Source organism: Podarcis filfolensis (genome assembly GCF_964270895.1).
Source record: "Podarcis filfolensis genome assembly, chromosome: 9".
Taxonomy (NCBI): domain Eukaryota; kingdom Metazoa; phylum Chordata; class Lepidosauria; order Squamata; family Lacertidae; genus Podarcis; species Podarcis filfolensis.
In genome coordinates this window covers 73,576,810-73,602,110 of record NC_139610.1, presented here as the reverse complement: position 1 = coordinate 73,602,110, position 25,301 = coordinate 73,576,810, and the positions used below count along the sequence as shown (strand labels likewise).

General features: G+C 48.7%; 1 protein-coding gene across 3 annotated transcripts; it reads right to left on the bottom strand.

The window, feature by feature from the left end:
• Window positions 1–2,934: 2,934 nt before the first annotated feature.
• Window positions 2,935–18,060, bottom strand: EGR4 (early growth response 4). Of its 3 annotated transcripts, XM_083571485.1 has the most exons (4): window positions 17,952–18,047; window positions 8,196–8,505; window positions 7,779–7,896; window positions 2,935–5,152 (listed from the first exon to the last, which is right to left on the bottom strand). In XM_083571485.1, the coding sequence occupies exon 4, from the start codon at window positions 5,142–5,144 to the stop codon at window positions 3,810–3,812; it is 1,335 nt and encodes a 444-aa protein (XP_083427611.1). In that variant the 5' UTR covers window positions 5,145–5,152; window positions 7,779–7,896; window positions 8,196–8,505; window positions 17,952–18,047; the 3' UTR covers window positions 2,935–3,809. The 3 variants fall into 3 exon arrangements, with proteins under 3 accessions (XP_083427611.1, XP_083427612.1, XP_083427610.1); XM_083571486.1 differs by lacking the exon at window positions 8,196–8,505 and having other exon boundaries at window positions 17,952–18,060; XM_083571484.1 differs by having other exon boundaries at window positions 7,779–8,505.
• Between the last annotated feature and the right edge of the window lie 7,241 nt (window positions 18,061–25,301).

Sequence of the window (25,301 nt, the reverse complement as noted above, 5' to 3'; positions counted from 1 at the left end):
TTTCAACAGCAGCTCCTCACAGTCATCCAAACAAAAAGGCAAGGAAGGAGGAGGCTGACAGGATAATGGGAGGCAGAGTGACAGGTGTTTGGTTCTTTTTTATAAAAAATAATATTTTTATTAGGAATTTCAACAAAACATTTTCTCAAAAAACATATCATCCTTAATCCCCCCCATTTCCCCCCCTCCACCCTCCCCATAAAAGACAGGCACTCCTGTCTTCCACTGCCTCCCGCAGTTTGGCCAAACTCATGCTGGTAGCTTTGAGAACACTATCCAACCATCTCTGTCGTCCTCTTCTCCTTGTGTCCTCCATCCTTCCCAGCATCAGGGTCTTTTCCAGGGAGTCGTCTCTTCTCATGAGGTGGCCAAAGTCTTGGAGCCTCAGCTTCAGGATCTGTCCTTCCAGTGAGCACTCAGGGCTGATTTCCCTAAGAATGGATCGGTTTGATCTTCTTGCAGTCCGTGGGACTCTCAAGAGTCTCCTCCAGCACCAGAATTCAAAAGCATCAGTTCTTCGGCAATCAGCCTTCTTTATGGTCCAGCTCTCACTCTCACTTTCTTTCAGTCATCCACCCCATTTAACAATCCTGCTCCTGAGGTACTTTAAGTAATAGACCAAAGGGCTCTCCACACCCCTCCCTTCACTGGGTCTGGGAGTTTCTCCCTTTTCCTTGGAAGAATCTCTCTCCACCAGACTAGATTTGAGTCCCAAGTAGCCTGTTCCTTTCCAGCTCCTACTTCTTCTGGCTCAAGCTCTGCCTCCCAGTAAAATTCCGGTCTATTCCTCCTACAGGACACCACACTCTGTCCTTCACAATACGCTCAGAGTGATTACAGAAGCCTGCCTCATTCCTCACCAGGCTGACCATGAAGCTGTTTCACCTGCCAGAATCTGGAGCACATCTGCCTTCATCTCCGGTTATTGGCAATGCGGTTGAAATGAAAGATTCGCTATCATGGTCCTGTGTCAGCTTTCTTGACGTAAACAGAGTTACAGTGGTACCTTGGTTCTCGAACTTAATTCATTCCAGGAGTCTGTTCAACTCCCGAAATGGTTCAAAAACCAAGGCACAGCTTCTGATTGGTTGCAGGAGCTTCCTGCAGCGAATCAGAAGCCGCGTCGGATGTTCGGCTTCCAAAAAACGGTCGCAAACCAGAACACTTACTTCTGGGCTTGCGGCGTTCGGGAGCCGATTTATTTGGGAGCCAAGTCATTTGAGTACCAAGGTACCACTGTATTGCATACAGTCTAATGTCCCAAACATTTGTTAAGATATTCCGTTCCACCTTAAGAGGAACAGGCTGTTGTGTGTCACATGCCTGTTTACATTCCAGCACAGCTTGCTGGGAACTTCCGTTTGTGTATAGCTTTTGCTTATGCTTCTTGCTTTGGACATGAAGGAGAGCAGACATGTTTTCTTTGTCCTGATGTATGCTAAATAAACTGCTGTAAATATGCTTTACACAGCCTCTCTCTCTGCCCTTCTGTTGTGAAGAGTTATTTTCTCTGCTGGCTTGCGTGCTCAGCTTCTGAAGGTTTCTGAGGTTTGAGTCGCAGTTACATGCTGATTCAAGGACCGGAGATTGCCTGGCTACCGGCCGGAGGGCTGGAGCCAGTTGGGGGCCTGCCAATTGCCCTTGTTCCCTTGGATGCATCCCAACAACATTGACAAGCCTAGAGCTCCAGGGGGCCACATTGCAGTGATTGACAGGGCAAAAGTGTGCAGAGCAATGAATCTCTCAAAATACTAGACATTGTGGATATCCAGTGAAGGTGAATGTTGGGAGATTCAGGACAGATAAAAGAAAGTCCTTCTTCACGCAGCACAGAGTTAAACTGTGGAACTCCCTCCCACAGGAGGCAGTGATGGTCGCTAACCTGGATGACTTTAAAAGAGGATAAGACAGCTTTTGGAGATGCAGAGCGCTGGGAACTCATGCTGTGGAGAGCCTTGATAGAAAAATCACAGTGGGTGCTGGAGAATTACCCATGTGCTGGGCCCGGGGGTTAACCCGAGCAATGTGGTCCAGGTCTGGTCCTGAATCCAAGGGCTCCATGAGGAGTCAGTCCGACAGGGCCAAGGCAGGTAACCGGGCTAGGTCAGGCACAGGGTAACAGGCAGGTTCTAGCAAACAGCAATGTTGCTCCCACAACCTGGGTGCGGGATCCGACAGCCTTTTATCTTTGTCAGGGTAGTGGCTGGTCCTGATCCCCCGGCGACTCACCTCCCTGTCACGCCCAAAGGCGAGCACTCCTCCTGCGAGCACTCAGGTCTCTCCTTCTCTCAGATCTTAGTCTCTGCAGCTCGGGAGACATCGGTGGGTTACTAGACCCCGGGGCCGCCTCAGCCTCCCCTGACCCAACTGGTAGTGGAGCAGCTGTAAGTGATGGCCCAGCTGGAGGCAACAAGGTAATCCCCGCATCTGGAGCCAGGGCAGGCTCAGGCCCCTGACTCGGCCCAGCTGGTGCTTGTTGCAGGGGAACCTGTGCAGATTGGGGCTCTTCGGAATCAGGCCCCAGACTTGGTTCAGATGATGCCTGAGGCAAAGGATCTGGTGCAGACTGAGTCTCCTCTGGCTCCGAGTCTGAGCCCGAGTCCCAGGCCATCACAATCCAGACAAGAGGTGGTTTGGGCAGAAATCTGGATAGATTTGGAGAGGTGAGATCTTTGGCTGTGGGGGGGGGGGAGGTCTCTATTCCTCTCCACAAAGCAGATTCCTGGATCCTCTTTGCTGCTAAATGAGCATCTCTGCCTAGGAGACCCACTTAGATCCGAAACATCCGTTGTGCTGCCTTCAGGAAAAACAGGGAACTAGGAATTGTCCCTCAATTCCCACTACTGAAGGGTTTGGGTTTCTCGGGGGGGGGGGGGGAATCTGGATTGGGGTCAAAGGTGGCGGTGAAAAGCAACACAGAAGAAATCTTAAAACTTTTTTTTTTTTAGATTAAAACACATTTTGTTTATTGTAAAAATAAACACAGCTTTGTAATAACCCTGGCACATTCTGTTTTTACAAAGAGAGAGATTTACATAAAAAATGAGAATCACCCCGCCCACCCAATCCTGCAATCACAATTATATACAAAATGTTCATTAAGCAAAGTTTGCCTACTCCATAGCAACAATTTGCATCATTAACAAAGCAATGAACTGTGCTGATTGTATACAACTTTGTCTCCTACCCCAGCCCTGCGGTTTGAACATGAGAAATTTTATTCTTAGGATTTTTTAAAATTACCCCCTCCCTCTCCCTGGAAGGCCCATTAAAGTGCTTATGTAATGAAAGTAGGTTCAGTTCATTAAAAACCGTAAAGTTGTCTTGTTCTTGTGTAAAACAGAGATAGGTGTCCCCCCCCCTTGTAATATATATATATATATTTAAGAATGCTGTTTGGGAAATTCAGCTCCTTGCTCAGCCCGGCTCAGCCACTGGGAGCTGTCCGCTACTCATGTGGTGCTGAAAATCAGAAGCTCACCTCTGCTAAAATACAGATTTCTCTGACAACTCAGAAGCTGGCCTTTGGACCTGAACTCCTCTGCAAATGAGCATGGAATGACTTTGAATTCTTGCCCGCATCCCACCAGACCCTTTTGGTCCCCTCCATTCGCGTTCTTCCGCCCGGACACCTCCAAAAAATGAATCAACAGGACAAGCCACAATGCTTGTGTCCAGCCACGTCTATCGTTCCTTTCAACTCTCTGCTGCACGAAGGAACCTTAACCTGAGTTTCCCAGAGCCCTTTCCAGAAAGAAAAAACCTCCCCACAAAGTCGGAGCAGGATTCGCACCCACACCCCCGGGGTTTTACAGCATCCCGAAAGAAAGTCCCACGGAGTAGAAGCCCAGGCCTTTGAGCTTCTCCTCCGCCCGGGCTTTCTGCTTCAAGTGGACTTTGCTGTGCCTCTTCTTCTCGTCGCTCCTGGCGAACCGGCGCCCGCAGTCATCGCAGGAGAAGGGCTTCTCCCCCGTGTGTGTCCGGATGTGCGTGGTCAGGTGGTCGCTGCGGCTGAAGTTCCGCAGGCAGATGCGGCACTGGAAGGGCTTGTGGCCGGTGTGGATGCGGAGGTGACGGTTGAGCTCGTCCGACCGCGCGAAACAACGGATGCAGTTCTCCACCGGGCAGGCGAAGGCTTTTTCGTGGGGTTTGGGGCAGAAGCATTTGGAGGAGCACTTCCCCCTGCGAGGCTTCTTCTTTGGCTCTGGGACGGCTCCGGGGGTCCTGCTGGGGGCTAGGGGGTTGACCAAGGAGCTGGAGGAATGGGCCAGGAAGTCCGTCATGGGAGTTGATGGTGGGGTGTGGCTGGTGTGCAGCCTCTGGTCATTGGTGCTTGCCAGGTTTGGCATGACCTCAGCCTGGGGCAAGGAAGACTCAAAGTCTTGGATGAGCTGGGGCGGCAAATTGGGGATCTTGGCCTCTACAAAGTCACTGGGGATCTGTGTGAGAGTGGAGAACCTTTCCGGCAGGCAAGTAAAGTCCAGATTGTGTCCGAAGGAACCCGACTGTTCGGGGAGTCCGTTGAGCTCTGACTGGCAGCTGACGGACAACACATTCTCAGTTTTTGATGCCAGTTGGGGGAACATTGTCTGGCTGGCCTCTGTGGGGCGGAATGTCTCTGAAGGAGTGTATTCTGCTGGTAGGTAATTCTGAGATTGGCTGAGAGGGTCCCAGTGGGAACAAGGAGATTTGAACTTCTCCAGGGATGGGGAGATGGCGGACAGCTTGATGTCCTGTTTGCTGTCCAACAGTTTTTCGCTAAAGAGGCATTGGGAAGAGGCCCCCACGTCGGAGGAAGGTTGGGCTTGCTGGATGGTGTCAGGGCTGGAGAACGTGGAATAGCTTTGCTCGGCTAACGACGGCTGCACGGAAATGTTCAGCTCGGGCTGGCAGGTGGAATAGAGGTCCAAATGGTTCTGAATGGCCTCTGGGACACTGTAGGCGGCATCCGGCTGCCTCTGGTGGGCCTCTGAAGACGAGAAGGGAGAAAGACCAAGGATGCCTGACATCAGGTTGAAGAGGGACTCCTGGTCTTGGCATTGCTCTGTCTTGATGAAAAAGCTGCCCGTATAGCTGACCGGTGGGGAGGGCTGTCCGGAGACGAAGTAGTAATCTGTGGTTTCAGGGTTCATTGTGGCTCCCATAAAGTCACCTGGAAAACAGAAACATGGGGTTTTCGTTACACATAGAATCATAGAACACCAGAGCCCCACAAGAAAAGGCAACAGAGGTTTCTGGGAAGGTGCGATGGCTCCTTAGGATGGTGGCACACATAGCTTTGCAAGCAGACGGCCCCGGCTTTAATCCTTCAGCCAAAAGAGTCCTGGCATCATGGAACTGTTGGAAGGTTTCCCAGGGGTCATCTGGTCTAACCCCTTGCAATGCAGCTAAACAGGTGGCCATCGGGTGGCAGGTGATGGGATGAGCCCCTTCCCTGACTGTGACATTGAAGATCAGGCACCAAATAAGGGCACAGACCTGACCTAGGTGGACCAATAGCCTGAGCTGGTAGAATGTAGCTCCCCATGGCCCTGTTTCGTGCCCCAGATGCAATAGGGGTGAGGCATGTCCTCCTGTGGGGTGCCTGCAATGAGGCACTCGCTTGTTCAAGGTGGATTTGCAGCCTGATCCAGCAGTTTGAGGTGGGTTACGATGCCTACACACACCTGACTCATTTGACCATCACAACACTTCTAGGAGGCTTCATGGACCCAGGGCTAGATCCCAGAGTTGGTCTCCATGGGCCAGGTCTTAATGGCTCCAGAGCATGTGAAATAAAGAAAGAAGGAAGAGTTCCTGAGCATGTGCAGAGTCTAAGCAGCTATAACCAAGCCTCACAGGCTTGGGATCTGGGGGGTAAAGGCCTCCACCAGTTGCATTTCAGCCTTGACCCATCCTTTTAGCAATTAACCATTGGTTAGACAGGGAGATAGCAAGTGGGTTGCCCTAGTGAAGAGACACAAGATGGGCTTCAGTCCATCTAGCTCAGAACTGTCTGCACTGACTGCAGCAGCTCTCCAAAGCTTCAGGCAGGTGTCCTTCTCAGCCCTACCTGGACATGTTACCTGCATGACAGGTAGCGGGTCTACCACGGAGATAAGGACTTTCCCCTCTTGGACCCAAGCACAATTTTCAATCCAGTGCAGAGCATTGGCCAAAAAATGGGGGATTCTAAATGGGAAGAACCCAATTTTGGAGCACTGGGGTGGTGTCAGCCTTTGCACGGGCTTCCTCAGCCATTCTCTCGACCACCATTCCCTATCTGCGAAATGGGAATAATAATGTCCTGCTGTTCTGCAATTGGATGAGCTGCCTAGCAGGGAACTTGAAGAACCACCTCCTTTGTAAGTTTTGGGTTAAAAGGTTAAACCAGCACCTGTCCAGAATGCTTTGAGCACATATAGAATCTGGTGGGCACAAAGCAGGGGTTGGATTGGATGGCCTCGTGGGAGCCCCTCTGGTTCTATTCTATGTTTCTTCTGTATTAACCTCCCCCCCTCACACACCTCTAGCCACGTAATTCTAATGAATGCCATCACAGCCTATTTCTAAATCATCAAATTTGCGGATGATACAACAGTGGTGGGGCTCATTAGTGAGAACAATGAGACTGCTTATAGGAAAGAAGTACAGGGGTTAATTCAATGGTGTAAAGAAAACAATCTTATGCTTAACACCAAAAAAACCAAAGAACTCATAATTGACTTTAGGAGAAAGAAAAGTGTATTTTTACCATTGTACATAAATGGCGAGGAGGTGGAGAGGGTTGGTAGTTTTAAATACCTGGGCATTTATATCTCTGAGGACCTCTCATGGACTGCAAATATTAATATGGTTGTGAGGAAGGTGCAGGGGAGGTTGTATTTCCTGAGAATGCTCAGGGGACTGAATCTATCTCAGCACCTACTTCTGTCCTATTATCACAGCACCATCGAGAGTGTCTTAACCTATAGTGTATTATCGTGGTATGGGAGCAGCTCCGAAACGGATAAAAAAGCTTTACAGAGAATAATTAAAATTGCCCAGAATGTTATTGGGCTCCAACTACCAACCCTGGATGAGATCTTCACGTCTCGCACTTTGAAGAAGTCACACAATATCCTGAGAGATCCCACCCATCCTGCTCACAACTTCTTTGAACTGTTGCCTTCGGGCAGAAGATATAGGACAATGAAAACACGAACCACACGCCTTCTGAATAGTTTCTATCCAAGAGCTCTGATTGCACTAAATAATGATCTCAGGGCCAGTTGCAAGAAATAGCAAGCAGGGAGTAGGAAGGAATGAGATAGGTTTTAGGTTATGTTATGCCTTTAAATAGGTTATGTTATATTCTGGATTATGTTATGTTTTATAGATTATGTCTGAATAGGATGAGAGTGTTGGAGATACGTGTAAATGTGTATGTGAACCCGGTCTTTGGGGGGGGTGTTTGATTTTCGTTGTTGTGTATACTGTGTATATACGGACAATGACAATAAATTTATCTATCTATCTATCTATCTATAAACCACATTCCCCTACTAACTACCCCTCCCACACATCGTTTTAAACAATTAACGGACTCCTAAATTTACCCTAACCATTATAACACCATCATTTCAGAGAAGGGCATTTGCCCGTGCCGCTGTGCGCTCAGAAATCTGATGCCGGTCACCTGCCCCCCGGCTTGCTTTCACGTGAAATAATCAGGTTTAAAAATCCAGAGCAGGTTCATCCACCGCCCCGCCCCCCGCCCGACTTTCCAAGGTGAGATGGAGCAGGCTTCTCTTCCTTACCTGGGAGAAAATCAGAGGCTCCCTCCCTCGGCTGCTCCGTCAAAAGTTGGGACGCCTGGTCCTGCCCGGAGACGGAAGCGTCACCTGCTTTCAGCTGACACTTGTCATACAGAGGGTCCTGGTGCGAGAAATCCATGGTGTTCAACATGTCCAAATTGAAGAAAATGAGATGGGGGGGAGGGAATGGGGGGGCAAGGATGAGAGGAAAGCAGGAGGTGTGGAAGGGTAGAGAGAGCCCCCTCCCTGGCTGCTCAGAGGCCCCACCAAGCCAGAGGTCGCTTCAGCTCCAGGTGGGGTGAGTAAAGGGATCCTCCGACAGGTGGAAAGACGCAGGGATGCTGGTCCTCTGTAGCAGAGAGAGGAGGATGCTCTGAATTCCTAGGGAGCTGGGGGCTGTATCTGTATCCCAGGCCTCACCTGGGCTGAGCTCGGCAGGTGCGTCTCTCTCTCCCCTCTTCGGTGTTTGTAAGCAAAGAGCCGAGGAGACGCAGCCTGGGTTTATATATCTGCCTCTGATCTTCCGCTCTTCCATTTCTGGAGTTCCCCGAGCGAGGCTGCTGTGACATAAATGCCCATATATGGACTCAGGATGCAGGCGAGGGAGACCCAATAAGGAAATCTCTCCCTGTGACGTTTTAGCATCTTTTTTGGCGCCGGGCTCTCGCCACCTCACTCCGCGCGCTCTCCCCTCCCCGCTCTCTGCTTTGCGAACAACAACAGTTCATATCTAGATGGTTAAGAAAAGGGAGGGAGGGGAAAGAGAAAATAAAACAAAATTGGCCGTCAGGAAGTTGGAAGCCTCCATAAACCCTGCAAAATCCTGGAGGTGGGTGCCTAATCACCAGAACCACCCGGCGCCTGGTCCTCTCTGGGCTGCTGCCAGGCAATGCTTTGGCATGGGCACCAAGGGGCGCTGTTGCGCAGTGGGACCAGATGGAAGCGGGCTTCCCCCTAGTCGAGGAGGCAGCTGCCGGTCTGAGGGTGCCCCAGGAGGGGAGATTTCTAGGTCACTGGCACAGGAAGATCAAGGTGAAAGAAGGCCAGGATCTCAGTGTTGGCAGAGCTCCACTTTTGGATGAAGGAGAGTGAGCGGGTCAGCTGAACGCTACCCCCTCATTTATAGAGTTATAGAGTTGGAAGGGGAACCCCCAAGGTCATCCAGTCCAACCCCCTGCCATGCAGGAAGCCCAGCTAAAGAAATCCCTGACAGATGGCCATCCAACCTCTCTCTTTGAGAACTCCAGCAACCGAGAGCCCATCGCCTTCTGTTCCACCGGAACAAAGCACTCTTACTTAACTGCTATGTTTTGTTAGTAATAATCCATTGCATTGAGAAAGCTCAGCAGCGGACAGACCTGGACATCTGAGCCTTCTGGGGTTGCTTGCCCGTTTCGTGGCCCAGAGAAAAGGGAGGAGGAGAAGGGATATGCGATCTGGGCGCATACTACATGCGGTGCAAGGAAGACCACTGGCTCCAAACTTTTGCCAAAAGGCTGCAGCATCCATCACCCCAGTCAATTCTGCAAACTTCCCGTGTTTCTGTTAGTACAATCCTTACTGGCATGAGCCCCAAGCAGAGAGCAGGTGCAAAATAATAGGCGAACAGTGGCAGGTGGCTCAAGAAAGTGAGCCACGCCACATGTGCAGGGGGAGAGGAGAGGAGCTTCCAGAGTCCAAGCTGATCTGGGGCGAAATCACAGGAGCCCAGGAAGTCATCTTATATAGAGCCAGACCACTGGTCCACCCAGGGCAATACAGCCAGCACCGACTGACAGCAACTCCCAGGGCTACAACCAGGCTTCAGATTCCCAGGTGTACCAGGAGACGTTGGGGATTGAACCCGGAGCCTTCAGGGTGTCAACAATATGGATGAAAGATAGGATCATAATCAGAGTCATTTAACAACATTCCTTAATGATAAATCTGCCTTTGCTATAGGGAAAAATGTGTGGAGTCAGGGTTTATTCCAGCCCAACATACTTTCAGTTCCAGGGTTCCCTCCCGTGACAAGGATTAAAAAGCATCTGAACATGTGCAGAGTGCATTCTTCTATTCATTGAATTGGTGCAACCACCTGAATAGGGGGAAGACTAGGTGTAGTGTTTACTTGCATACCCACCAAACAGACAGGGAGTTAACATCTTCCATGGGCACAATGTTATTAATTATATCAACACATATCAACTATGGAACTCCCTGCCACAGGAAGCAGTGGGGGCCACCAATCTGGATGGCTTCAAAAGAGGATGGGACAAATCCATGGAGGATGAAGCTATGGAGGAAGCAATGCTTCTGAATGCCAGTTGCTGGAAACCACAGGAGGGGAGAGTCTTGTGTTCGAATCCAGCTGCAGATTTCCCATTAGGGCATCTTGCTGGCCACTGGGAGAACAGGATGCTGGACTAGAAGTGGGTCACTGGCCTGATCCAGCAGGCTCTTCTCATCTTGTTATGCTATCGGTTGCATTATTATATGCTCTCCCTGCATACACTTCTTGCACCTGCATGTGATGTGTGTTATGCTCAGAGAGCTGAGCATGTATGCTATTAGAGAGACATGTTATCCAGACACACAGGAATGCATATGATTAATATATATCACCATTCCAGTCCACAAAATCTTCGGCTGTAATAAATTGGCTAGTCTTTAAGATGCCACAAGACTCTTGGCTGTTTCCATATGGAAACAGGAGCAGACAAACACACACTTGTGCACTTTATAAACATTTGTACACATGATGTGCCATGTATATATTTTACACACACACACACAGCATTTCACCAAGGCAGGGATGTGCCTCTTTAATTTTATTGTTGGTGTGGATTTATCTTACCTATGGAAGGAAATGCAGATGACACAACTTTGATGGCAGAAAGTGAGGAGGAATTAAAGAACCTCTTAATGAGGGTGAAAGAGAAGAGTGCAAAATATGGTCTGAAGCTCAACATCAAAAACACCAAGATCATGGCCATCACCTCCTGGCAAATAGAAGGGGAAGAAATGGAGGCAGTAAGAGATTTTACTTTCTTGGGCTCCATGATCACTGCAGATGGTGACAGCAGTCACAAAATTAAAAGACACCTGCTTCTTGGGAGAAAAGCAATGACAAACCTAGACAGCAGAGATAAAAAGCAGAGATATCACCTTGCTGACAAAGGTCCATATAGTTAAATCTATGGTTTTCCCAGTAGTGAGGTATGGAAGTGAGCTGGACCATAAAGAAGGCTGATCGCCAAAGAATGGATGCTTTTGAATTCTGGTGCTGGAGGAGACGCTTGAGAGTCCCATGGACTGCAAGAAGATCAAACCTCTCCATTCTGAAGGAAATCAGCCCTGAGTGCTCACTGGAAGGACGGATCCTGAAGCTGAGGCTCCAAGACTTTGGCCACCTCATGAGAAGAGAAGACTCCCTGGAAAAGACCCTGATGTTGGGAAAGATGGAGGGCACAAGGAGAAGGGGACGACAGAGGACGAGATGGTGGGACCGTGTTCTGGAAGCTACCAGCATGAGTTTGACCAAACCGCGGGAGGCAGTGGAAGACAGGAGTGCTTGGCGTGCTCTGGTCCAGGGGGTCACGAAGAGTCAGACACAACTAAATGACTAAACAACAAATGGAAGGAAAAAGATAGACAGGTTCTGTTTGTACAAACAATCAGCACAGAGACATTTGTATCTGTTGGGTGCAGAGGCAAATTGGGCAGTTATCTTCTCATGTTTGTACATGCAATACCACAGGTGTGTCTGTGGCAATTGTGCAATGCATTGACCAAGCAAAGTTTGTGCAGTGCATGTATGTCCCTTGAACAGACGTATGGTTTGTTCGCAAATATATACAGTGGTACCTCGGTTTAAGAACAGTCCAGTTGAAGAATGATTCGGTTTACAAACTCCGCAAAACAGGAAATAGTGTCTTGGTTTGAGAACTTTACTTCGGTCTAAGAACAGGAAAAGACCCTGATGTTGGGAAAGATGGAGGAGCCCTGAGAAGAAGGGGCCCAACTCCTTTAATGCAGGAATTTGCAGCTCTCCCTCGCGGGGAACGAACCTGCAACCTTGGCATCTTCAGCTCCACACTCTAACCAGCTGAGCTATTCTAGAATGATGCAAGAGGGACTCGTTGTTAAACAGCTCTGGGAATTGTATTTCCTTGAGGCGAACAGGGGTCTCCTAACAGCTCTCAGCACCCTTAACGAACTACAGTTCCCAGGATGCTTTGGGGGAAGCCGTGGCTGGGGAATGCGCTTTGAATGCAAGCTGCATTATGTGGCCTCAGCCGTTGCTATTCATCTCACTTCGAATTGTAGAAAAGGCCGGCAGAAAACCTTCTCTGCTCAGGTGAACAAAGCCCAGTTAAGAAAGGTGTTGCTTATCATCTGACTATCGATCTGGGTCGTCAGGAAAAGGCATCAGGACCAGCCTGTGCAGGATGCAAAGCGAAGCGTGGAAGGCTGAGCTTAAGGCAGAAAAGCAACAGGGAAAAAGCAAGGGGGAGGGTGGAGAGCAGGAAGCGAATAAAACCAACACCTTCTGTGCTTCTAGAAGACACTGGAGTGACGAGAGCCGCACTCAGGGCAAAAATAGCATAAGGTGAATGAGCGCCTGGGGAGATGTAAAGCTGCCTTGACAGCTTCCCGTAACAGGGTAGCTGCCTTTTGCCAAAGTCATTAAAGGCTGCTCCGTTGTGTAACCGCAGCTGAAGATGCCTTGCGACGGCCGGATGCTGTCAAGTGCTGATGATCTGTGTCCCTCCAGACATCAGCCGTATACACCTCGGTTGAAGAACTGTCCGGTTTAAGAACAATTCAGTTTACAAACTCTGTCTGCCTTGCACTCAGAATGCTCTTTCCAATGACACAAATTCCCTGCACCCTGAGAGCCAGCCTCTTGGGGGGGGGGGTGTGTGACGGTAGGCCAAGTCCAAGTGGGGAGAAGACCGAGAGGTGATATTGTGACATGCCACAGCGGGGTGAGGTTCCAGGAGTGCTTTCCCAGGGTCTATGTTTCCTATCTGCCCCTTACTTTCCTCTACACCGGGGTGTCCAAACTTTCTTCAAAGAGGGCCAGATTTGATTAAGTGAAAGGCTGTGAGGGCCAACCAAAGTTGTTGACTTTTTTTATAGGATTGAAGTTGAGCCTTTTTTTATGATTTTACCCGAAGGTTGTTGAGATTCATTTAGGACTGAAGTTGTTTTCCCCCGGATTTTTACCACAGGAAATAAACTGCCACATGAGCTGGATTAAACCAACTGGCAGGCCAGATTAGGCCCCCGAAATGGACTTTGGACATGTCTCCTCTACAGCATGTGCAGAAACCCCCTTCTTGACTGTTGAACCCACTACAGTGGTACCTCTGGATGCGAACGGGATCCATTCCGGAGCCCAGTTCACATCCGGAAGCGCACGCAACCCGCGTCCACACATCTGCGCATGTGCGGGTTGCGATTCGCCGCTTCTGCACATGTGCATGACGTCATTTTGACCATCTGCACATGCGCGAGCGGCAAAACCCGGAAGTAACGCGCTCCGTTACTTCTGGGTCGCTGCAACGCGCAACCCGAAAATACTTATCCTGAAGCTATTTCAGCCTGAGGTATGACTGAACTGGTCTCGTCTCTTCAACCTGCTGGATTTACTTAACTGACCAATCCCATCGGTTCTGCCTCCCCAAAAGTCCTGCCCCCCCAGCCAAGTCCTGCCCCCTCAACAAAAATCCTGGCTACATCCATGTGCTGAAGCTCATGTGCCTATCTTTGCATGCAGGAGAAGTCCCTAACTCAAAGAGGGTTTGAAACCCACTGGCCATCCTCACCTGGTTTAGCCTGTGGGCAAGATATGGGTGCCACATTCAGCAGCCAGTCCTGAGGTTCCCCACCACTTGAGTTTAGTCTACTCAGCTTGCAAAAAGACTGACGGTCCCCGGTGTTGTTTCTCATGTGCAAAGCCTCCTCTCTCCCACCACTCAGGGAAAAGAAGGGGGCGGGGACTCAGAGATCTAAGGGATGCTGCACACCGGTCCAAGCAACCTGGAAGCAAGCAATGCAGTGCTTCCTCAAGAGGATGAGGATGCTGCGATGGTGGTACCCAGGCCTACCTGCTCTCTTGGAAGCCCCTCCGCAAAATGCATCCAAGACCTTGCAGTGCCAGGGATTTTTGAAAGGGATCCCATCTTTTCCCGAAGGTTGACAGCTGAGCACCTGCTGACTTGCCCACCTGTCTGCCCACCTGGCCAAGATACCTGCCAGGAAGGAGTTCCCCTTTCAAGTCGGGTTTTTTTTTTAAGAATCAGCAGAGAAAAATCAATGGTGGATCTCAATGTTAGTGTAGCTTTGTTGACTTCTACAAGGCATAATAATAGTCATTTCTGCTTAGGTGTGTTTTTCAAAATGTCAGGACCTTAGTTATGGTCCACGTAGACTTAGAAGGACGGCTTTAAATGTGTTGTGTGGGTGAAACCAGAGAGAGAAGGTGGCCCAGCCCTCCTTCCTCACCTACCACTGTAGAAAGAGAAAAGGTTGCCTGCCCCGGGTTAGGGGATGACCCATAGCTCCAGGGTGAAGAAGAAGAGTTTGGATTTGATATCCCGCTTTATCACTACCCGAAGGAATCTCAAAGCGGCTAACATTCTCCTTTCTCTTCCTCCCCCACAACAAACACTCTGTGAGGTGAGTGGGGCTGAGAGACTTCAGAGAAGTGTGACTAGCCCAAGGTCACCCAGCAGCTGCATGTGGAGGAGTGGGGAAGCAAACCCGGTTCACCAGATTATGAGTCCACTGCTCTTAACCACTACTCCACACATGGTGAGAAACATGGAATGTTCAACGGAAATAATCTTAAGAAGCCGAAGCCTTGAAGAATTTCTGCTAGTCAGCACAATCAATACTAGTGGGCTAGTTGGACCAATGATCTGGCTTGCCATTTTACAGGGGTGGCTGGCTGGTGCCCATTGGCAGGCAGAACCAACACTCGGGTTTTCCCCAATGCTCTTCCCAGCTGAGTCCTACAATGACAGCACTGGTGCTAAGGAGTAGGTGGCGGCAGCAGCCAGTGCTACTCCTTGGACAGGTCACCAGTAAGGCAGGTGGGTGGGAGCAGGCTGAAAACAGACTGAGATGCCTGGGGTCCCAAAAGGACAAACCACAGCATATTGATATGACATGTGGATGAATAGGCTTAGGATTTTATATGTTAAGTGATGAATCAATGTGTATAATTTCAAAAGGTAAAGATTGAAAGATGTTAAAGCTACAGGTAAATTTTATAAGAACTGTGATCTGGAAAACCGTTAAATGGATATGCGTGGAAATTTAACCAAGGGGAAGCGAGGAAGTCACTTAACAATGTTAATGAGTATAATTTCTAATAAGATTATGATTTGGGTTTGTTTGTTTGTCTTGTTTGTTTATAATTTTGTGAAAATTAATTAAAAAAATTGGGGAAAAAGAAGAACTATTTCTTTATATAAAACAAAAGGGTTAGGTGACTTGGAATCTCCTCTCCCCTTCCCAGAAGCATCAATGCATCTAGTCAAGCATCCTGTGGCCAAATTCACAGTGGTTTTCATAAAGTCCCACGTGATATTCTTGTGGAGAAGCTGGTAAAATGTGGGATGGACGAGTAACTGTTAGGTGGATTTGTAGTTGGTTGACTGACCGAACCCAAAGAGTGCTCATTAATGGTTCCTCGGCATCCTGGGAAAAAGTGACAAGCGGGGTGCTTCAGGGTTCTATCCTGGGCCTGTTGTTGTTCCACGTCTTTATAAATGACTTAAAGAAACTGAGGGATGCTCATCCAATTTGGACACCAAACTGGGAGAGGTAGCTAATGCCACAGAAGACAGAATCAGGATTGATGATTGGAGTACTGGGCCCAAACTAACAAAATGAAGTTATTTAGGGACAAATGTCAGGTTCTACACAGGACTAACAGCTGCACAAATCTCAGATGAGGGACACTTGGCTTGCCAGTAGCACATGTGAAAAGGCTCTAGGCGTCTTAGTGGACCACAAGCTTAACACGAGTCAATGGAAACTCCAGCGGGTGCAGAATGCCACGGTGAGACTCCTTATGGGGTCCTCACCATGGGATCACATTCAGCCGGTGCTATACCAGCTGCACTGGCTCCCGGTGGAGTACAGAATCAGGTTTAAGGTCTGGTTTTAACCTTTAAAGCACTATACGGCCTAGGACCCTCGTACCTATGGGACTGCCTCTCCTGGTTTGAGAACTTTACAGTCTTTAGACAAAAACATCTTGGAGGTCCCAGGCCACAGGGAGGTTAGGCTGGCCTCAGCCAGAGCCAGGGCTTTTTCGGCCGTGGCCCCGATCTGGTGGAACGCTCTGTCACAAGAGACTAGGGCCCTGCGGGACTTGACATCTTTCTGCAGGGCCTGCAAGACAGAGCTGTTCCACCAGGCCTTTGGCCAAGGCGCAGCCTGACCCCCTCCTTTGGTAATCATCACAGAACTCTACCCCAATGGTTGCCATTAATTTGATTTTGAATTGATTTTAGAATGAATTGATTTTAGAATGTTGTGTTACTTTTATTGTTGTTAGCCGCTCTGAGCCCGGCTTTGGCTGGGGAGGGCGGGATGTAAATATTATTATTATTATTATTATTATTATTATTATTATTATTATTATTATTCTGCTAGACCGCAATGCAGGATTGTAATTCCGGCTCCCCACCCACAATTCTCTTTCAGAGGGACTCCAGTAAAACAGCTAATGATCTTCTAGGCTGCATCAACAGAAGTATAGTGTCCATGTCAAGGAAAGCAATAATTCAGCTCTATTCTGCCTTGATTATACCACACCTGGAATACTATGTCCGGTTCTGGGTGCCACAAATTAAGAAGGATTTTGAAGAGCTGGAACATGTGCAGAGGAGGGTGACCAGGATAATCAAGGGTCTGGAGACCAAGCCTTATGAGGAAAGGTTGAGGGAGTTGGGTTCCTTCCAACTCTTCAGTTCTGTGAAACATGCCTGTGCAAAACCTGCAAGAAAGATCTGAGCACAAAACTTTCACCTCCCGTGGTTTCCAGCAACTGGTATTCAGAGGGAAAAAAAAAAAAAAAAAAGTTAATGGAATTCTAGGCTGCATCAACAGAAATATATTGTCCAGGCCAAGAGAAGGAAGAGTACCACTCTATTTTGCAGATGGTGACAGCAGTCACAAAATTAAAAGACGCCTGCTTCCTGGGAGAAAAGCAATGACAAACCTAGACAGCATCTTAAAAAGCAGAGACATCACCTTGCCAACAAAGCCGTATAGTTAAACCTGTGGTTTTCCCAGTAGTGATGTATGGAAGTGAGAGCTGGACCATAAAGAAGGCTGATCGCCGAAGAATTGATGCTTTTGAATGATGGTGCTGGAGGAGACTCTTGAGAGTCCCATGGACTGCAAGATCAAACTTAACCATTCTTAAGGAAATCAGCCCTGAGTGCTCACTGGAAGGACAGATCCTGAAGCTGAGGCTCCAATACTTTGGCCACCTCATGAGAAGAGAAGACTCCCTGGAAAAGACCCTGATGTTGGGAAAGATGGAGGGCACAAGGAGAAGGGGATGACAGAGGAGGAGATGGTGGGACAGTGTTCTCGAAGCTACCAGCATGAGTTTGACCAAACTGCGGGAGGCAGTGGAAGACAGAAGTGCCTGGCGTGCTCTGGTCCAGGGGGTCACGAAGAGTCGGACACGACTAAACAACAACAACAACATTTTGCCTTGGTCAGACCACACCTAGAGTGCCATGTCCAGATCTGGGTGCTACGGTTTAAGAAAATGCCCTCTCAATTTATCACCACTTAGCAAAAACATAACGTACATTCTTCTGATTGTTCTCCTTGCTTAACTCTGAGGGCTAGAAACAGCCCTTTCATTTTAAAAACGAAGACTCAGATTCTTGGAATTCCTGCTTACTTAGGCTGCACTAGAGGCCAAATTCCATGGTCTGTGGTGCAAAAAAACAGGCACAGGGCCCTATACGTCCCCCGATAGATTTTCATTCTTCTAGTTAAGGAAACCAGCTGGCAGACTGGAGTCTCTGGCCCCAGAAGTGAGACCCCCATCTCCCTGCCCGCTTCACTGTCCCCAAGACGTAGGACTGCAAATTGGGCAACTGGGTCCCATAAGAAGCTCCCGTTTCAGAACTGCCCTGCCCGCCGTCAACTCACCAGGACATCCTGAGACTTTGTGGTTTGGATCCGAGGGCCGCTTTGCCCCCTTTCCTACAACTGTCCAACCGACTCCTCCTCTCCTTTCAGGACAACTTCTAGAATGTGCATCTTGCAGGTTCCTACGGCAACTGGCACGTGGCCAGCCGGGAGCATCCTGGCACAAGTCCCGTCACAGCTTTTCCACATCCCCGGCACAATCGTGACTTTCAGGGGGGAAACAAACGAGAAGGCAGAAGTAAACAGAGAGATGCATGACAAGGGCTCCCTTCTGGCTGTTCGACACTTTACACCCTCTGTGTAAACAGTTGTCTTCCGCTGCGGATTCAGACCAGCATGGGGAACATTCAAAGCAGTTTGCCGCAGGGAGCCTTGGAGTCCCGTGGATAAGTTTCCAGGAGGATTTGGGGTTCGAGGAGGGAAGGATTTGTAAAGCCCTTGAGTTCTTCTCTGCCTCGGGTTGAAATCTGAGCCAGAGAATAATTTCTGACTCCCCCTGCCCAGCTGTAAGCCCTCACTGTTCCCCAAAGGGAGGCAAACCTGGGATTTGTTTTTTTAAAAGAAGCCCTTGCTTGCAACTCGGAGATGTTGGCAGAAGAGCCATAGTACCAGGTGAGACCACCTGGGACAGGGTAGGGAGACTTTTGCAGTCTCATGACCACAATCTCATCCAGATCATCTTCCAGGAACCAGATGTCTCTGGTGGGCAGGCCCAGAGGCAAACAGAGGTGTAGCAGTAAATTTAAAGCTTACCTTTGTGATGCAGGGTTTTTTTTATTGATTGGTGATGCGATGATAAAATAATAACAATAAAAATAAAAATAAAAATAAAAATAATACCCTGCCCATCTGGCTGCGTTGCTCCAGTCACTCTGGGCATCTTCCAACACATATAAAAAAATCAAACATTGAAAACTTCCCTACATAGGGCTGCTATCAGATATTCCATCTTCCGTCCAAGGAGCTTGAGGTGATACAAGTGATTCCCTGTTTTATCCTCACAACTACCCAAGGCTGCCCAGTGAGCTTCATCGCCAAGGGGGGATTTGAACCCAAGTCTTCTAGGCTGGCACACTGTACCCAGCCTGCTCCCATACTCTGGAACTCCCTGTTGAGATGTGTCCAAGGAAATGGGGGCAATTTGCAGGCCCCACCTGGCTCCAGCCCACTGCCCGGTAGCTGGGCGATCACTGGTCCTAGGCACAGCATGAAACAGCAACCCACAGCTTCAGAACTCTTCAGAAGCTGGAGCACGCTCTAATCAGCCGAGTAAATAACTCTTCGCAACAGAATGGCAGATAGAGGCATATGTAAAGCATATTTACAAGCAGTTTATTCAGGACAAAGGAAAAACATGACTTCTCCCTTTCATGTCCAAGCAAGCAGCTAAAGCAAAAGCCATACACAAAACGGAAGTTCCCAGCAAGCAGTGCTGGACTGTAAACAGGCATGTGACACACAACAATCCCGCCTGCTCCTTTTAAGGTGGAACGGAATATCCTAACACTCCCTCCCTGGAAAAGCCAAACTGGCTCCCTCCTAGTTGTCCTGTTGACAAGTGAATACAGTGGTACCTCGGGATGCGAACGGGATCCGTTCCGGAGCCCCGTTCGCATCCTGAATAGAACGTAAGACGCAACGGCGAGTCTGCGCATGATGTCATTTTGAGCTTCTGCGCATGTGAGAGAGGCAAAACCCGGAAGTAACATGCTCTGTTACTTCTGGGTTGCCACGGAGCGCAATCCAAAAGCGCTCAACCTGAAGCACATTCAACCCAAGGTATGACTGTACTTCCTTGTTCCAACAGGCTGTTGGTAACTGATTGCTTTTTAATGAAAGGGCTGGTTCCACTCTGTTTTTATTGTAATGGTTTATTATTTGCATGGTTTAAATCAATATGCATATAGTTTCAATTCTATCAATGTTTAATCTTTAACTATTGGTTTCTCTATATTTTTAGCAGTTCCCATTTTTGTTCTTCTCCTGCAGTCTTTGACAGCCTTAGGCAGAATTCCCAGGGGCTTATTTCCCATGTCCTATAAGATGCTGGCTGGGGCTCATGGGAGTTGCAGTCTGGAACATCTGGTGGGCACCAGGTTGGCAAAGGTTTCAAACGTTCTGCAGTAACGGAATGTTCACAAACACTCCACCTTCTGTGCGGTGAAAAATCCATCAGGACTGCAGAAAGTCTCCTCCCTACCGGACAGGAGGAAGTGTGTGGTATTGGGAGGGAAGGAGAGGGAACAGAAAGGGAGACTTTAGGGTGGGATGGCAGGACTTTGGGTCGGGAAATTTTTTTTTTTAAATAATATTTATTAAAATTTTTCAAAAATACAAAAAATATCACTTTACGGGACTCCCCCCTTCCCCCACCCCTACCATATTCCCCTTTCATATTGTTGGCCAAACAAGTTCCCCATTCAAATTGAAACTTAATTTGTTTTACAGTAAAAAAAACAAAAAAAAAAAACCCAGTGTTCTTTCCCCAAGACCCACCCCATGTCATTCCACAATTTCCATTTTTTAATAAAAGAAGCACCCCAGATAATAGAAACAGAAAAGGTAGAGAATAAAAAAAATATAATGAATAATAGACCAGTTCAGCAAAAAATAACCAAGTTGGCAAGCCTTTGGAGTTTTAGTTCTCCCCCCCCTGTCCCCGGTTTAATTTCCCCCTGACCATCAACCCCTGGTGTCTGCCTGGAATTCTTAAGACCATAAATCACAACTTTTCCCCAACTCCTTGCTGGCTTTTTCTTTTTTAAAATTAAAAATAAATTTTTTTGAAAATCAAAATTATTATTATTAACATTATTTTTCAAAACTTTAACTTCAGTCTTTAATAAAACTGTAATAGAACTCCCTCCATTGTTCTTTCCAGGTTGTAGTCTGATTTCCCTTTGTTCCGCTGCTAAAACGTTGTAGTTCGAAAGTTTGGTAAGTCTGCAGGGATGGTTGTTATTCAGGGGCAAAACCTTACGTTCAGTCCCTTCCTTTCTTCAATAGAAAAATCTATTGTCTCCTTTAAAAAAACAAAAAAGAAAACACCCTGAAGACGAGATGTTATTTCCGTTTTGCAGCTTTCCCAGAAGATAACCAGTCCTGTAAAGTTCCATTGGTGTTTTTCCACTTTCCCAATCCTTGTAATGTCCCGAAACTCCTCAAGGGGGATTGTTGTATCTTTGTTTCCTCTAATCCAAAAGTCAATTTGTTATCCATATTCGCCATTTTGTATCCAAATTTTAACAAGTTGTAGCAAATTGTATCAAATTTAACCAGCCAAGTTCTCATAATAAAATCCACTCCGCTTTTCGACTTTGACAGCTATTTTGACAGCTGTCAAGATCTCCGACTCCTTTCACCAGGCTCTCTCTTCAGTCACCCCGGTTCCCAGGGGGGGGGGTTGCGTTTCCCTTCTCCAGTTCCTCCTCCAGCACAGTTCTTGTAGTTCCCCATCGTGAAATTTTGGATTTTTATCAGCAATGCAAGCCTTTTTGGGTCTTGGTTTCCCCGTCCTTGTTTTGGAAAGTTTACAATAGGGAGGGGACTGACTTCCTTTTTGGATCCCCCCCGCTCGTATCCAATTCGAAAAAAAAATTTTTTTTTTTTCCTCCTTTTGAACCCGATTTCCAAATTTACTCACGGGTTGTTGTTGAAAAGTCCGAATTTTCAATGGAAGAAGTCAGCGCTCTCCGCCGAATGGCATGCGGCTTCGCTCAGCAGGGGAAGCAGAGAACTCAAGGCACCACGCTTCTCCCCGGCACCCGATCCGTAGCCTTTAAAAAGGCTCCTTCACGAGTCGGGAGGGCGCTAACGGTGCAAGCCGAGTCTCCATGTCCACGGCCTCCGTGGCCGTGGTTTCTAAGGGTCCCCGCATCGCCGGTGCGGTAGAACCCAGCCCCTGCCGAGCAGACTCCCTCCGGAGCTCGGAGGGAGTCCGCCATTCGGCGATGGCGCCAACCCGGAAGCCCTGGGTCGGGAAATTAAGGGGTCGAAAAATGTTTTTAAAACCCTGCAGGCAGGTGCCTGAACCCCAAGCACATTTTTGAGTGCAGGTGCCTGGTTAATACATGTTTCACTGGAATGCTGCATCAACTGCATGAGCGGTTCGGGTGGTGCATGGTTGCCGTGGCAACGCCCGGCAGCGGAAGATGACAGGTGGAACAAAATTTGGCAGTGTGCAGCCTCATCGCACAAGCTGAGCACTCCCCTTCGGAGTTTCAGCCCATGAGTCATGCTCTCCTTCAGGATCCTGCAGGGCTCATCTAGTAGCTTCCAGATTGATTGATTGATTGATTGATTGATTGATTACTTATTTGGAGCATGTTTGACTCTGCTCTGCTGCCAAAACGGCTCCCGGAGTGGCTTACATACATTCAGTGAAAACAAGACAGTCGCTGCCCACAGGCTTATGATCTAACCCTCCAAAACATGAAGGTAACAGGGACAGGGGAGGAAGAGGAAAAACTTGGGCACCAATTATTCTTATAATGATCGGCTGGCACAGCTCAGGGGCAGGAGGCTCTGAGCTTTTGGCAAAGCTGATGGAGTGAGCCGTCTGTTTCTTATATCTCCCTATTGGAGTGGAAGGCCTTTTTCATTTTTTGAAAACAACACAATGCCTCTTTTGTACTTCTGTAGATCTGAAGGTCCCCCAAGGCAAGCTGATGCTATCACCAAGCGTCTCAGTGGTCCCATCTCGACTCCTTTTCTGATGGCACTTAGTGTTAGGTTGTGGGTGAACACATCAGACGACACAATTCCTCAAACAGCTCTTATTTATTCACAGTACAGAACAGAACAGAACTGAAGGGTTCAGTCAGCCTGCTTATATAGAGCTCCAGTACAACGTAACTGTAACAATTTTCTAAAACTATCCAATCACTGAACGTCACTTTCAATCCCATATTTGCATAACTATCTACAGTATCCCCCTGCTGGCCCAGGGTGAGAACTTCAGTACATAACACTTAGCATAGGGTTACCAGAAGTCCCTGTTTCCCGGGGACAGTCCCCGGATTTGCGAATAAGTCCCCGGACAAATTCCATCCCCGGAATGTCCCTGGATTTCATCTGATGTCCCCGGGAAACGCAGCAGTGGCAGTCTCAGTAGCCCGGAGCAGTTGGCTCTGGCTGGCTTCAGGAGATGCTCAGAAGTCCCCATATGACGGTGGTGCAGGGGCTCTCAGATGCAGCTTCCGGGCTGCCTCCACCTTCCCTGACCCCAGCAACTAAGCTGGGAAGGGAGGTTTCATGCTGCCTCTCGGAGCAGCCTCTCAACTCCTACTTGCGTGCAAGCAGGAGCGGGGCGGGGATTTTTCAGCTGGGAAGGGAGGCTTCACGCTGCCTATCAGAGCTTGCGTGCAAACAGGAGTGGGCAGGGATCTCTCAGTTAGGCAATGAGAAGCCTCCCTTCCCAGCTGAGGAATCCCCGCCCCTCCGGCTTGCACGCAAGTAGGACTGGGATTTGGGCTGCTCCGATGGGAAGGGAGGCATCACATTGCCTGAGCCTCATCACCACCGCTCTTGGCCCTCCTTCTCCGCCTTCCATGCCTGACCCACTGCACACCGCTTCTCCACCACCACTACCACCACTGAAGAACCAACAACTCAGGGGCTGCCCGGGCTCATGGAGAAAGGAGATAGAAGCCTTGGAGGAAGGGGAAACATGGCGGTTGAGGTCAAGGTGACGGCAGCCTCTCAGCCACCGCCATCACTGCAGCATCAACGTCCTGAACGTGTAGTATTTATTTATTTAAAGTGTCCCCAGATTCATTGAAAAATATCTGGTAACTTCAACTTAGCACGCACATTTGGTATTAGCGGGACTGATGCTCAATCCCACAGGGGCCTGAGCTTTCCTGGCATGTTCCTTGGGTATAGCAGAGACATCACCTTGCCAACAAAGGCCCGTATAGTTAAAGCTATGGTTTTCCCAGTAGTGATGTATGGAAGTGAGAGCCGGACCATAAAGAAGGCTGATCGCCTTCATCAAGAATTGATGCTTTTGAATTCTGGTGCTGGAGGAGACTCTTGAGAGTCCCATGGACTGCAAGAAGATCAAACCTCTCCATTCTGAAGGAAATCAGCCCTGAGTGCTCACTGGAAGGACAGATCGTGAAGCTGAGGCTCCAATACTTTGGCCACCTCATGAGAAGAGAAGACTCCCTGGAAAAGACCCCGATGCTGGGAAAGATGGAGGGCACAAGGAGAAGGGGACGACGGAGGACGAGATGGTTGGACAGTGTTCTCGAAGCTACCAGCATGAGTTTGACCAAACTGTGGGAGGCAGTGGAAGACAGGAGTGCCTGGTATGCTCTGGTCCATGGGGTCATGAAGGGTTGGCCATGACCAAACGACTAAACAACATCATCTTGCTTGGGTGGTTCTCTTTCAACAGATGAGCACTATAAATCCCACCCATCTGAATGGGTTGCCCCAGTCAAAACTTCCCTGCCTTCAGATGTCTTCTAAAAGTTGTGTTGTTACTTATTTCCTGGGCTCATGGGTCGCATAACTCCATCCCCTCCAACATTTCTCTGATGAAAATAGGGACGTCCTAAGGCACCCTTTCTCAACCTGTGGGTTCCCAGATGTTGTTGAACTACAACTCCCATCACCCCTGGCTAGCAAGGCCAGAGCTCAGGGATGATGGGAGTTGTAGTCCAACAACATCTGGGGACCCACAGGTTGAGAACTACTGTGACCTAAAGGAAAGTGGGACATTCCAGGATAAAATCAGAAATGAGGATGGTTTCTGTGAATTGGGGAATGTCCCTTGAAAATAGGGGCACTTGGAGGGACTGCCAATTCAAAGCAAGTTTCCCTGGAGGATAATAATAATAATAATTCATACCCCGCCCATCTGGCTGGGTTTCCCCAGCCACTCTGGGCAGCTCCCAACAGAATATAAAAAACACGATAAAACATCAAACATTAAAAACTTCCCTATACAGGGCTGCCTTCAGATGTCTTCTAAAAGTCAGATAGTTGTTTATTTCCTTTACATCTGGTGGGACGGCCTTCCACAGGGCGGGTGCCACTACTGAAAAGGCCCTCTGTCCAGTTCCCTGCAACCTCACTTCTCGCAGGGAGGGAACCGCCAGAAGGCCCTCGGAGCTGGACCTCAGTGTCCGGGCTGAACGATGGGGGTGGAGACGCTCCTTCAGGTATACTGGGCATAGGCCGATTTTCTTCCGATGCAGATTTCATGCAAAGATGTTTTCAAGAGCCCCCTGATCCGACAGGAAACAGAGGCAGCCCTCCGGATTCTTGACACAACAGAAGACTTATTTCTCTTTCGATTGTTTTTAAAGGGGGGGGAGAGACTCTGGTGATGCTTAAAGCAGA